This window comes from Chaetura pelagica, unplaced genomic scaffold (assembly GCF_000747805.2).
Source record: "Chaetura pelagica isolate M959 unplaced genomic scaffold, ChaPel_1.0 scaffold441, whole genome shotgun sequence".
Classification (NCBI taxonomy): domain Eukaryota; kingdom Metazoa; phylum Chordata; class Aves; order Apodiformes; family Apodidae; genus Chaetura; species Chaetura pelagica.
Genome location: NW_009952164.1, coordinates 188,320 through 202,975, shown reverse-complemented (window position 1 = coordinate 202,975; position 14,656 = coordinate 188,320). Strand labels below are relative to the sequence as shown.

At 45.7% G+C, this 14,656-nt stretch overlaps 1 protein-coding gene across 1 annotated transcript in view; it reads right to left on the bottom strand.

Moving 5' to 3' along the window:
* The window catches only part of CERS4 (ceramide synthase 4), a 46,822-nt gene extending 32,379 nt beyond the window's left edge, over positions 1 to 14,443 (bottom strand). The window contains exons 1-3 of the mRNA XM_010007260.1: positions 14,271 to 14,443; positions 2,995 to 3,112; positions 33 to 151 (exon numbers count right to left, since the gene is read on the bottom strand). Coding sequence (XP_010005562.1) covers positions 33 to 151; positions 2,995 to 3,112; positions 14,271 to 14,443 — 410 coding nt within the window. The remainder of the gene's footprint in view (positions 1 to 32; positions 152 to 2,994; positions 3,113 to 14,270) is intronic.
* Positions 14,444 to 14,656: the final 213 nt, after the last annotated feature.

Here is a 14,656-nt window from a genome sequence, read left to right as displayed (position 1 = left end):
CCCTGCGGCTCACGGCTTGTGCTCCCACTCACCAGGCCTCACAGAACTTCTTGGACAGGCTGGGTCGGTCTGTGTTCCTCCGGTGCCGGAACCACCTCTCTGTCTTCCTCACTGGCTGGTTGCACTGTTTGGCCAAACTGATCAGCTCATCCTGGAAAACAGGTGGGGCAGCAGGTCAGATCCAGGTCTGAAGGTCAGAAAGGGTTTACTGACTACAGAGCCCAGATGGAGGCTCCTGGCAAGCCCAAATCTGTTTGGGCTAAGGCATCTTTCAGAAAGCAGATAGCAGACCTCAGATAGCAGAAAATCTTTCTATTCCCCCCATAAGCTGACAGGCTGAGGAAGTTGGGGTTGTTCAGCCTAGAGAAGAGGAGGCTCCATGGTGACCTTATAGGAACTTTCCAATATCTGAAGGGGCCTACAAGAAAGCTGGGGTAGGGCTTTTTAATACACAGATGTGTAGCGAGAGCACAAGTGGCAATGGTTTGAAGCTTAAAGAGGGGAGAGTCAGGAGAATCAGGAGATTCAGGGAGAGGGGAAAGAACTTGGAAAAAGTTCTTTCCTGTGAGGGTGGTGAGATGCTGGAACACGTTGCCCAAGGAAGCTGTGGCTGCCCCATCCCTGGAGGTGTTGAAGGGCAGGTTGGATGGGGCTTGGAGCAACCTGGGCTGGTGGGAGGTGTCCCTGCCCAGGCAGGGGGTTGGAACTTGATAATCTTTAAGGTCCCTTCCAACCCAAGCTATTCTATGGTTCTATGATTCTATTACTTTAATGTGAACTTGTCCAGTTTCAACTTTCAAATTCTGGTGTCATATCCCTTAAATCTGTCACTAGAAGAAAGATTTACTGCAGTTTAAGTAGTTTGTAAAGTTCTGCACTAAATTTCCTCACACCTTTCAGCATTCCAAGGCCGTATCAGCCAGTAACCTGTGTCAGGCACACAAGCAACACCATTTTCCTACTGGATATTTTCCTGTCTTAGGAAACCTATTAGGGATAATTTTTCTATAGTTTTTTCTATAGATTACCCACAAAAAACCTGCTATTACCTTCCTTCTTGTCCATAGGCTCTGAAGAGCTTGTCATGTTTTATATTCCTTCTGGAAGTGTCACCACGGATATTTTTTAAGTAAAGCAACAGTTTTTCATGGAATGCATTTACCTTAATGGTGTCATGTGAGAGTGACCTACACAGTCCAAGAATGTTGTACAAAAGTATGTCCATTACCAAGATTCATATGTGTCTCTTTCCACTCTTACTTAGTGACTTCTGTTCTTGTGGTGGAGACAAATGAAGACATTAATTTGTATTTCCCAGCTGCTCCATCATGTGGAAGTCTTCCCAAGAAGAAGGCTGCTGAGAACAGCCAAAATATCACCTTGTATTGGACAAGTAAAAGCTTGGTGTTTGAGAGCTCATGGTGGAGGGAGGAAGCTAGAAGACTGGCTGAGGTGTAGCTGGTGATGCAGGGGCAGGCAGCAGCCCACTGCACTGCTCTTGCTCCACTGCTGTCAGGAGGCTAGTAGTGAGGATACACTCCTGGATCAGGTTCTCTGGGATAAAAGTGCCAGCTTTGGTGCCATGTGGCTGCAGGCAAAGCTGTGGGGAAAACCTGCTTGCAAAGCTAGGGCTTGAGTTAGATCTCTGTGACAGGAGCGGTTTTACTGAAAAATGTGCATATTCCACAGATGGACAGACAAGAGGAAGGGCAGGGACCTTCTCTGGCAGGTGTTCCCAAGAACACTGCTTCCCACTGCCAGAGAGAAAGGCTGGCTGTGCAACCCAGATGAACGCCTTCATTTTTCTTTTAGCCTCTATTCTTTTACTTTTAACCTCGTACTAAACGTCCTGGAGCTCCACATGCCTCACTGCACCACAAACCATGCTGCTCCAGCCCTGTCAAGGCAGCAAGGTGCCTGTGCCAGGAACATCCCCTGGGAGTGGAACACCAGCCCCCTGCTCATTCATCCTTGGCAAGGGTTCATAGCTGTTGCTTCAAGGCCCAGGAAGCCTGCAAAAAAGGAGCTGAAAGAAAATCTAAATCCTTCCCCTACCACAGGGGTCACATCCAGGGACTTCACTGACAAATTTAAACCTGCCAGACAATTCAAAATCCTGCCAGTGCTTTTTCCCTCAGCAGCAGTCATGATAACTCTGGATTATTTTACCCAGTTCTTCAAGGTCACTCTTTTAATCTTTCATTGGAAATCTACCCACCATTTGTGTCTGCAGTTTTCTAGTGCTCCTTACAGTCTCTGTGATGACTCAAACTCACGGATTTCTCATGAGAAACTCATGGGAAAAAGTTACCCACCCCAGAACTAGGAGCATCAAGCAATCCAGACCTGCTGAGCTGCATGGACTAGTACCATGGGAGTTAAGGCAGCTGATGTGACAGGGATTTGCTGATATATGAAAAGAAGCCATCACAGAATCCCTGAATGTCTGGGATTGGAAAGGATCTCTGAAGGTCATCTGGTCCAACCCCTTGCTCAAACAGAGCTTGTTGTCGAAGATCATGTCCAGATGGCTTTTGAGTATCCCCAAGGGTACAGACTCCACAACTTCTCTCGGCTACCTGTTCCAGTGCTTGGTCACCCTCACAGTAATAAAGTGTTTCCTGATGTTCAGACAGTTCAGATGTTTCCTGTGTTTCAGTTTGTGCCATGCATAAGGTAAATACAAGAGGCAACAGTTATCATAATTTCCTAACACTTTCTTGCCCATAGAAGTTTGGGATTTAAATGTTTGGAATGCTGCCTGTAGAAAGCTGCTCCTCCTATATGTTCAGAAGCAGAACTGATAGCTGTTGATAGGTAATTTCAGAATGACCACTGCAGCTGGCTGGTGTCTGGTGGCCAGTGCTTCCTGCTGCTTTCTTGAGCTTTCTGATATAAGCACCATTCCTGAAATTCAGCATTCCAAATGTGATTTTATTTGACTAAACACACAAGGGCTAAATCTAGAGGAAAGCAAAGGAAGAAAGGACCCACCTGCTCAGGGTTCTTGCAACATGTACTGTAGAATGTTTCCAGTATGGGGTTGGGCTGAGCTTTTGGTTTCTGCTTGTCTCTCACACCCAGTTTGGTACAGAGGGGCAGGGCTATGGCTCTGGAAAGCAAAAGATAAAGGATCAGCCAAAATATAAAACAGTCATTTCTGGTACGGCAGCACTTTTAAAACATGATGTAGTGCATTAGAGCTGCCTCCCACATTTTGAATCTAAGCACAAATATGTCAAGTAGATAAGATAAAGCAGGTAAATAAACTAAGAAGAAAAAAACCCAAACTTACAGCAGAAACAGCAGGATTTGTATTCTGCTGTGCTGGGTCCTGTGCTGTAATATCCCAAATGATATGAGGTTGGAAATGCTACATCCTGCATTGTCAAGTTCTGACTCCACTGCGCTTGTCTCTAAGACTATGGCATGAAGCCCAGCCTTTCAGGGACAGTTATGATACCACTGGTCCTTGGCTTGCCTGCAGTTTATGCCAAGTACCACAATGACAATAAGACCTAAATGTTGTTCAGTGCTTGATCTAAAACATGGAATATCCATGGCATCTACATGAACTAGGAATCTGGCTTGAGTCAAGAGGGAGGCTGTACCAGATGGGTGGTATTAACACAGAAGAAATGCCCTGCTGAAACAGAAACCCACTTTGTCTTTACTGGAGTAGCTCCCATTCTTCCTAATGCAAGTCAAACATTGATCGTAAAATAAGGACATAGCAACTAGAAAACAAGTCACAAGGAATGGATGCTCATCCCAGCTGTGCATCTTCAGTCTCTCACAGTGAGACAATGCAAAGAAAAGAACCTGCATAAGCAGGGAAAAGTTACCAAGAGGTAACGAAACTGGGCATATAATTGCTGTGCTCAGCAATTCAACTCCTCTGCTAGAAACACTCTTTTCTTCCTCAACAACAGGAGACAGACTCATCAATGGTGTGAAGTGAGGTCCTGCCCAAACAGGAAACTTGGCAATCAAGGTTTAAAAAATCAGGCCCATATTAATTGCATTCTTCTTGAATTTCTGGAAGATTAGTTACTCCTTATTAGTCTCATTAGAAAGAAGAGCAGAATAACTGCCTAGAAGCATTTTCAGCACTCCTGCAGAACACTGAACAGGCACAACTTTTCAGGAAAACCTTATCTTTGCATTTTGGAGGACAGGTTTTTTGCTTAAGATGCTAAAAGCTTCCATGAACAGTGCAAATCAGTGTTGGGGGTGGTTACAAGATGATGAATACCATGCTCCTGCTCTGCCTGGTCAGTCCTCATTCTGTTCAGGCAGCAACTCTGAGAAGTCATCCCTAATGATTCAGACATGGAACAAGTTTTCTCTTTTTTTTTTTTTTACTTTGAACATTAAAAAGCTGGGAAGCTACTTCACTATATGGTTTTCAGATGTTTTACTTGAAAATAATGTAGAATGTAGAGCCCTGCACCTGGGAAGGAACAACAAAATGCACCAGTACAGGCCAGGAGATGACCTGCTAGAGAGCAGCCCTGTGGAGAAGGACCTTGGAGTCCTGGTAGACAACAAGTTCTCTATGGGACAGAATTGTGCCTTTGTGGCCAAGAAGGCCAATGGTATCTTGGGGTGCATCAGGAGGAGTGTGTCCAGCAGGCAGAGGGAGGTTCTCATCCCCCTCTACTTGGCCTTTGTGAGACCTCACTTGGAGTGTTGTGTCCAGTTCTGGGCTCCCCAGTTCCAGAGGGACAGGGATTGACTGGAGAGAATCCAAGGGACGCCACGAGGATGATGAAGGGACTGGAACACCTGCCTGAGGAGGAAAGGCTGAGAGACCTGAGGCTGTTCAGTCGGGAGAGAAGACTGAGGAGGATCTAGTGAATGTCTCTAAATACATGAGGGCTGGGGGTCAAGAAGGCAGGGACAACCTCTTTTCATTTGTGCCCTGTGACAGGATGAGGGGCAATGGATTCAAACTGGAGCACAGGAAATTCGAACTCAACATGAGGAGGAACTTCACTGTGAGGGTGACAGAGCCCTGGGACAGGCTGCCCAGAGATTGTGGAGTCTCCTTCTCTGGAGACTTTCAAGAGCTGTCTGGATGCCTTTCTGAGTGACCTGCCCTAGTTTTGGTCCTGCTCTGGCAGGGGGTTTGGACTTGATGATCTGCAGAGGTCCCTTCCAACCTCTATCATTCTATGATTCTTTGAAACACAGGATCGTTTCCCATTTTGCTCACTCATGTACCAGCAGATTTCCACCTTTCTTTTGCACGGACCGTCCACTGGCCTGGATATCTGTTATTCTCTGTGAAATTCCTTTGACTGTTTCTGCAGCCACTGATTCCAAAGATGTCCCAAGACCAGTAAAAAAGATATGTTTCTACCCTGAGAGAAGGGCCAGGGCTGAGTATGCTTGCTAGCTGCTTTCCAACCACACACACAGTTATCACAAAATCCATGTGTTGATTAGTTTCAGTGAGGTGCAGCAGCACCTGGCATTGCTGCACCCACAGACTGCAGAGTGACAGAGAAACAGAGCCAGCCCTGGGAATGCTGGGGCTTAGCTCTGCTTGATCTTAAATATTTCAATTCAATCTTATGATTTGCTTCATATCAGAGGGGTTACCAGTGATAATAGAACAGCAGGTCTTGTGCTGTACAATGACAGAGTATTTCAATGGTATCTGTGTCCTGTTTTGATCCAGACATACCCTGTAACACTGAAATTGAGAAAACATTTACCTTAAACTCTGCACTGGGTCTTGGTTTTAAAAATAAGTTCCTTGAAGTGAGCCTGATCTTTTTTTGTTAAAGGTAAGTAATTTGATAGAAGCTCCTCTGCCGAGGAAGATGTTCTGTTGTTGAATCCAGTTCTGTGGTTGAAGAAGAATCTTATTGCAGCTTGTCAGTCCACACAGAGAACTGAAAGGTCTAAAGTTTTCCAGACACATTAAAAGGAAAGCAAATCACAGAATATTTTCTACCATGTTTCTACCAATATGTTTCTACAGGTTTCAGAGCAGCTTGTCAGAGGGTTTGTCTTGAAAAATTGCTTAAAGTATCCTGATTGATTTCTTAGTTTTGTCTGATCCCTGTTTCCTCTTTCCTGCTGGTTTGTTCTGGTCATGGCATAAGATGATCTTACTATAATAAAAACAAACCAGTTGCAGATGATGAAGACAGGGCATAATTAACCAAGGTTACAATTACTTTGTTGCTGAGGTTTTGAGATTAAACATGAATTATGGAACCAATCCTACTTTTTACAATCACTGGGAAATTAAGGCCTGAAATTCTCCCAAGGGACATTTGTACATGTTGGATCTATGCTCTGACTCAGTTATATCTTGTTCCAAGCACAACCCTAAGGTGCTGTTGCTTGTGCTGATTTCAACATCACAGATTCATCATCTCAGCTGCAGAGATGCTCTCCTCATGGCAGTTTATCAGCTGTCTGGAAGACAGAAGGAGAAAGTCTGAGGACTAACCTGTACCACTCTCCACAGGTAGGTAAGGCAAGGTACAGTCAGTGAGATGACTGCCTGCTCCATCAGCGAGCTTACCTTATGAGGTTCAACATGGCCAGGTGCAGGGTCCTGCAACTGGGCCAAGGCAACAAGAGATATGAACACAGGTTGGGGAAGGACACACTTGAGAACTTCAATGTGGAAAAAGACCTGGGGGTACTAGTGGAGCAAAAGCTGCAAATGAGCCACCAATGTGCAACTGCAGCCTAGAAGGCCAAGCCCATCCTGGGCATCAAAAGGAGTGTGGCCCACAGATGGAGAGAGGTGATTCTGCCCCTAGTCTCTGCCCTGGTGAGACTTCACCTGGAGTGCTGTGTCCAGCTCTGGAGCCCCCAACACAGGAAAGATGTGGACCTGTTGGAGCTTGCCCAGAGAAGGGCCACGAAAATGATCCAGGGGCTGGAGCAGCTCTGATGAGGACAGGCTGAGGGAGTTGGGTTTGTTCAGCCTGGAGAAGAGAAGCCTGAGGAAGAGGGACCTTCCAGTGCCTGAAAGGGCTCCAGGAAAGCTGGGGAAGGGCTTTTACCTGGGCTTGTAGTGAGAGGACAAGGGGGGATCATTTTAAACTGAAAGAGGAGAGATTTAGGTGAGAGATCAGGAGGAAATTCTTTAGTGTGAGGGTGATGAGACACTTGAACAGGATGCCCAGGGAAGCTGTGGCTGCTCCATCCCTGGAAGTGTTGAAGGGCAGGTTGGATGGGGCTCTGAGCAGCTTCATCTAGTGGGTGGTGTCCCTGCCCATGCAGGGGGTGTGGATCTAGATGATTTTTAAGGTTCCTTCCAACTCAAACCATTCTCTGATTCTACCTCACTTCACAGTTTACATGGGAATGTTCACTCTAAGGCATTTTATTCAATAATCACCAAAGAACAAACTGCCCTGTGTGAAACCCACTGAAGCTGAAATTAATTGTTTAAGCACAAATTGATACTCCCTCATCTTTCAAGAGTGGGTCACACTCCTTCTGCAGGGGCTTTCAGAGTTAGTGTGAGACACAAGAAATTATTTCACTTCAGGGGGGCTTGGGGTGTTTTTTTCAATCACAAATATTTTTTAATTTAGAAGGGTGCCACTCCACAGATACCTTCTAGTACTAAGAAATGCAGAATCAGTGACAGCAGCAACCAGAACTTCTAAACTGCACAATCTCAGTCTCACGCTTCCTTTCACAGAATCACCAAGGCTGGAAAAGACCTTCAAGCCCAGACTATGATCTTTGGCAGAAAGCTACACCCCTGTGCTACTGGAATAGTCCCTACCTTCTTTTACTTACAGGGAAACACTTCACATCTCTTAAACTGACTGTTGGTTTGACACAAGATCTCAAGTCACTACAGTGCTATTGTCCAAAGTGGGTCATCAGTTCAGTTTTCAATTAAATACTACAACGTGTCTCATGTCTTCACACAAAAACCCTGCCTATAGGACCTGTGAGATGTGGTGGTCTAAGCAACCACAAAGTTCTTGATTCATAGTTAAGTAAGGAGAGGGTTCAGCAAAACCTCTACCATGGACTTCTAGAGGGAAAACTTTGTCCTGCTCAAGACATTAATTGACAGAGTCCCTGTGAGGCAGTTCTGAAGGACAAAGGGGTCCAGGAAGTAAATCTTACAGGTGAAGGAGCAGGTTGTCCCCATGAGTGGTAAGACAAAATGGCAGGGATGATGTGCAGCCTGGCTGAATAGGGAGCTCCTGCAGGGAATCAGGGAAAAATAGGAGAGTTTACCTTTGGAAGAAGGGGCAGGCAACTCAAGAATAGTACAGGGATCTCATTAGGACACACAGAGAAAAAAGCAGAAGGGCAAAAGCCCAGCTGGACCTCAATCTTGCCACTATCATAACAAAAAAGGTTTTACAAATACATTAACAATAACAAGAGAACCAGGGAGAATCTCCATCTCTTATTGGATGAGAAGGGGAACAGAGCAATGAGGGATGAAGGAAAGGCTGAGATATTTATTGCCTTCTTAGCCTTCATCTTTTAATAGTCAGACCAGCTTCCCCAGTCTCTGGAGCTGGAAAATGAGGACAGAGAGCAGAACAACCCCATAATCCAGGAGGAAGCAATTAAGGACCTGCTATGGCACCTGGACACTGAAGTCTCTGGGGCTGGATGGGATCCACCTGAGAGTGCTGAGGGAGCTGGTGGAGAATGTCCATCATTTATCAACAATCCTGGTCAACAGGGGAGCTCCCAGATGACTGGAGGGTTGTGAAGGTGATGCCCATCTACAAAAAGGGCTGGAGGGAGGATCTGGGGAACTACAGGCCTTGGTGCTGGGGAAAATCGTGGAGACATTTATCTGGAGTGTGCTCAAATGGCAAGAGAAGGACAGCCATGGGATCAGGCCCAGCCAGCATGGGTTCAGGAAAGGTAGGTCCTGCTTGACCTGACTACCTTCTATGACCAGGTGACCTGGACACTCAGGTGATCGAGGATATCCTCAGTTAGTTTGCAGATGACACCAAATTGGGCAGGAGTGTTGATCTGCTGGAGAGCAGGAAGGCTCTGCAGAGAGACCTGGACAGGGTGGATTGATGGGCTGAGGCCAATTGTATGAGGTTCACCAAGGCCAAGTGCCAGGTCCTGAACTTTGGTCACAACAACCCCAACAGGCTTGGGGCAGAGGGGCTGCAAAGTGCCCATCAGAAAAGTCTGGTTGACATCTGGCTAAACATGAGCCAGCAGTGTGCCCAGGCGGCCAAGAAGGCCACCAGCATCCTGGCTTGTATCAGGGATAGTGCGACCACAGGAGTCGGAGGTGATTGTGCCCCTGCACTGGGCATTGCTGAGGCCACACCTGGAGCACTGTGTGCAGACAAGAACAACACTGAGTTGCTGAAGCGTGTCCAGAGAAGAGCTGCCAAGCTGGTAAAGGATCTGAGGAGAGGCTGAGGGAATTAGGATGATTTAGTTGGAGGAAGAGGAGGCTGAGGGGAGACCTCATTGCTCTCTACAACTGCCTGAAAGCAGGTTGAAGGGAGGTGGAATTTGGCCTCTTCTCCCAAGTAAATAATAATAGGACTTGAGGAAATGGCCTCAAGTTATGCCTGGGGAGGTTCAGACTTCATATTAGGAAAAATTTCTTTACCCAAAGAGTGGTCAGGCACTGGAACTGCCCAGGGAGGTGGTGGAGTCACCATCCCTGGAGGTATTAAAATACCATGTAAATGAGGCACTTCAGGACATGTTCTGCTGGGCATGGTGGGGTTTTCTGGGTTGATGGTTGGACTCAGTGATCTTAAAGGTCTTCTCCAACAATGACGATTCTGTGGAACAGGAATCTGTTCTCCAGTACTTCCCAATTATTGATCAACAATGAATGCCTCTGTGCAAAATGAATTTCAGAAAGATACACTTCGAAATAAAACACTTGAAAAGGGTGTCCTTTTCTATCTTTCTTCTGGTCCTGAGTTCAATTATCTGTTCCCTGAAGACAACACTAACCTCTTCTTTTACTGTTCCACACATGGCTCATGTACTGTCCTGCAGAATTACAAACTCCAATAATTGATTTTTATGGAAAGAAGTCTCCAACGTTACAGAACTAGAAAGAAGCTGACACCTCTGCTTGCAGGCAGAACTTTGGGGCAGGACTTTTTGCACTGGGGCAGGAGTTTTTGCACAGGCATGTAGCAAGAGGACAAGGGGCAATGGTTTAAAACTTGAAGAGGGAGATTTAGATTAGATATTAGGAGGAAATACTTCACTCTGAGGGTGGTGAGATGCTGGAACAGGTTGCCCAGGGAGGTTGTGGAAGCCCCATCCCTGGCAGCGTTCAAAGCCAGGTTGGATGGGGCTCTAAGCTGATCTAGTGGGAGGTGTCCCTGCCCACGCACGGGGGTTGGATCTGGATGATCTTTAAGGTCCCTTCCACCCAAACCTTTCTATTATTCTATGATATGTTCAGAGAAAAACTCTAAGGCAAACAGGTGCTTAAAATCAAGGTCCAAGTTCCCAACACCGGGCATACGATCTACTCACAAGCACAATCTGGAAACACCAAAGGAAAAGGAGAGGTTCCCAACTTCTAGGTCCTCTCTTTTGTCAGGACATCATTACCTACCTCCCCCAGCACCTGCTTCAGTAATGTGGCAGAGACCCAGAGCAACACCAGCTTTCTGCTCCCCAGCACGGAATGCCCTGTTTTCTCACCTTTCCCAGAGCTAACTGGCTCAGTGAAGAGCTGCTTCACCAAACTGATCTGTTTCTTCTCCCCCAGTGCTGCACCCACAACCTCTTCAGCTGTCCCAGGCCCCGCCCAGCTACTGCATGTCCTCTTCCCACGGCCACCACCTAAACCACAGAATAACTGGTGGTTAGAGGATGTTGCTGTCTCAGTTTTTCTCAGTTCAGCCAGCAGATGCTAAGCAGAGGAAAACCCATGCTCAGGGAAGTAGGGTCTTTGCTAGGTTTAATCTCCAAACCAAGAAGATGGAACCAGCAGCCAAGCATGGTGGCTAATGCAATTGCTGAATGGAGGATTGCAGAAAATCCTCTGGGCTTCTGCCCCTTAGTATTTTCCTGGAGTTCTAACACAGGTAAAAGACATGAATACGACGGCATTTCTGAAATCCCTGAGCAGGCACCAGGGAACCCAAAGAGTATGTTGAGAAAAAGAATACTTTGTGCAAGCAACAGGTGAAGGTGGTTCAGAGGCCAAGCTAAAGCCACCAAAACCACACTTGCATGCTAGTTATACACCCATTTTGATCCAGTGACCAGATGCACGAAGCTACAAAGTTAAGGCCATCTACATGGAGAAAGAGAACTAACACTCAGCCTTACACTCTCCAGTTCTCAGGCTTTGTGCCAATTACTCTGAACAGGGCCAACACCACTGTGCTCCCATGGGAACGGGGCTACAGGGGACTTGAGTCACACCTTCCATTCACTAGGGTGAGTTTTCTACTCCATGATGAACTGACTGTGAAAGAGTTCTCATTGGGCATGAGAAGATGTCATGGTTAAACAAATGACTGCAGAGGGTTAGGAGACACAAGAATACAGCTCAGCACACTGGCCTGTAATTGCACAGGTAAGATAGTGGTGTGATTATAGGTTTCCTGGACCTGTAAAATGGGCTTGTGATACTATCTTTTTTAAGGGTGTGACAAGAAACTTTTATTTAACAAGTCTCTGGATCAAAACAGCTGTAAAATTAACAAGTAGGACCAGGCCTGTGGAAACTCTCCAGCTGAAGCAGTGCTTGGATGGGAAAGAAAAAAATTAGGTTGACTAGGAGTGGTGTGGCAAGAGGAAGGGGAGTCACAAAAGCACAGAACTGATGCTGAAAGGGACCTCTGGAGATCATCCAGCCCACTTCTGCTATTGAAGCAGGGTGAGCTACAGCCAGCTGCGGAAGGCTGTGTCCAGCTGGGTTTCAAGTATCTCCACAGGTGGAGACTCCACTCCCTCTCTGGGGAACATGACCACCCTCACAGTAGAAAACTTTTCTGATGTTCAGAAGGAGTGTTTGTGCCCATTGTCTCTTGTCCTTTCAGTAGGCACCACAGGGAAGATTTTGGCTACTTCTTCTTCCTGCTCATGCCTTGCACTGGGGAGCCTAGAACTGGGCAGCCCTAGTCAATGCAGGACACAGGTGTAATCTCCAGCTTCACACTCCAGATATGTCTAAGTCACTGCCTGAAGGAGAACTGTCTCCAGCCACGACTTGAAGATCACCAAGGAAGAAAAGTAAGTCACTTGTGTTTTAATGGTTACCTACAGCACCTTAGTTCCCGCATGAGTAGAGGTAACTAAGATGCTTACAAAAGTTCAGGATAAAATCCATGGAATTTATGGAATGCACACTAAATGTATTGTTTACAAAGAAGAGATATAGGCACCAATTTTGTATTGTGATGAAATTATTAATTAAAGAATCATTTACACATTTGTGTTTACATGAAAATGCTGGTAGAAATTTTTTTTCATTATTAAAAATATTCTCAAAGCACAACTCTGAATCATTTCAACTTCTATAAACTTTTCCAAGCTTTCCTTGTATCACAGAGAATCTAGAGAAGGAACATCTTTCTAGTCTAGAGAGGTCTGCTTCTGGTTTTTGTGCAGCCACTTTTTAAAAAAAAGATGTCAAAAACAACTCACCTGCACTTTTACCCCACTTTCTAAGCTTAAAACCACTGTAAACTTGACTAAACTATTTCAAAAGATGACCTCTTCCATCAGTAACTAGGAAAACTTTTCATTTAATTGAAGACCACTTGGAAGAGTATTCAAGATCATAAATCATAGAATCATAGAGTTGTTAAGGTTGCAAGGGACCTTAAAGATCATCCAGTTCCAACCCCCCTGCCATGAACAGGGAATCACTAGACCAGGTTGCACAAAACCTCGTCCAATCTGGCCTTTAAAAACCTCCAGGGCTGGGGCATCAACAGCCTCCCTGGGCAACCCATTCCAGTTCCTCACCACCCTTGTAGTGAAGAATTTCTTCCTAATATCTAATCTAAATCTCGTCTCTCTCAGTTTAAAACCATTACCCCTTGTCCTACCACTATCTTCTCTGATGAAAAGCCCCTCCCCAGCTTTTCTGGAACCCCTTCAAGTACTGGAAGGTGCTCTAAGTGAGACTTACTTTCTAGTCTTGACAATGGCTGACAATGTGGTAATCCTAAATTATTCACCAGCAAAACTTATTTTGCAGCAGATCATACCAACTATTGACTAAGCTGCATAAAGCATCACCAGCTCAGGACCTTTATGAAACTCAATGAACTCTGCAGAATTTTTAGCCAGGCCTCTGTCATAACCCCTAAATTTTCTTTACTGAAGGGTAATATGCAAAACACTCCAATGGCTCTGGTCAGAAAGAAGCAGGTACAAATGTCTCTACATGGCACTCACCTACAACTACCTGAAAGGAGGTTGTAGGGAGGTGGGAGCTGGTCTTTTCTCTCAAGTGAATAATAACAGGATGGGAGGAAATGGCCGGAGGTTGTGCCAAGGGAGGTTTAGACTGGATATTAGAAAGAATTTCTGTACTAAAAGAGTGGTTGGACACTGGAACAGGCTGCCTGGGGAGATGGTGGAGTCACCATCCCTGGAAGTGTTTAAAAGAAATAGACATGTGGTGCTTAGGGACATGATTTTAGCACTGAACGGGTAGATTAGGTTATGGTTGGTGGATTTAGGTTATGGTTGGACTTGATAATCTTCAAGATCCTTTCCAACCAGGATGATTTTGTGATTCTGTGAAAAGATAGTCCTGAACCCAGAGCTGTGGTCAATGACATGCAGACATTGATGTGGTGATGCAGAGCTGATGGTGAGGTCAGACAACTCAGCCCAATCTAATGCATCTTACTCAGGCTTGTCTGTCAGGTGCAAATCTCAGATCCCCATTACCCAAGATAAATGAGAATTAACTGTATTTGGGTAGTTGAAACACAATCTCTGCTGCACTCAACCCTGAAACAGCAAGTAACGTACAATAGAAAACAAACCACTTTCTAAAACACAAGCATAAACCTCATCTAGGGCCTACTCATTTTAAGTATAAGAAGTCACATTGCCTATAATTAGACCTTAAGGGTAGGGTTTGTGTTCTGTACTCAACACACTTCTTTAGCCAGTACACACAACTAGAAAGAAAGAGCTGAAAAATGTACCTCAGCAGACTTTATGACCTGTAGTTTCTGCAGGCCTCTTCAGTCACCCACTGGCACAGACAATAAAGGCAGCTTTTGGACCCAGCATTATCTCTAAAAAAGCCCAAACAGTACTAAAGAACTTACCTCTCAAAGGCACATCGAAAGATAACCAAGATCAAAGCAAAAGGGATACTGAGAAGGAGATCATGAGGCTGAGGGTACTGGATGTCTTCAGACTCTTGCATGTCCTCCCAGGTGATTCCTGGGGGCAGCCAGAACTCATGCTGCCACAGCCACTCATTCAGAGAGCGAGCCATCCTGGAAGGGAGAGAGAAGAAACTGAGGACAGCCTGGCACCCAGCAAACCTGTCAGCACAAGCCAGTAAAGGAAATGAAGGATTACACCCTCACTGAGGTTGCAACTGGTTATGAAAGCAGAAGAGGTGTGGAAATCATCAGTGCCCAAGGAACTGATAACCTGCTCACAGGTTTTATCGGGCTTGGTGACTGCTGATTCCTGGGGCAGAACC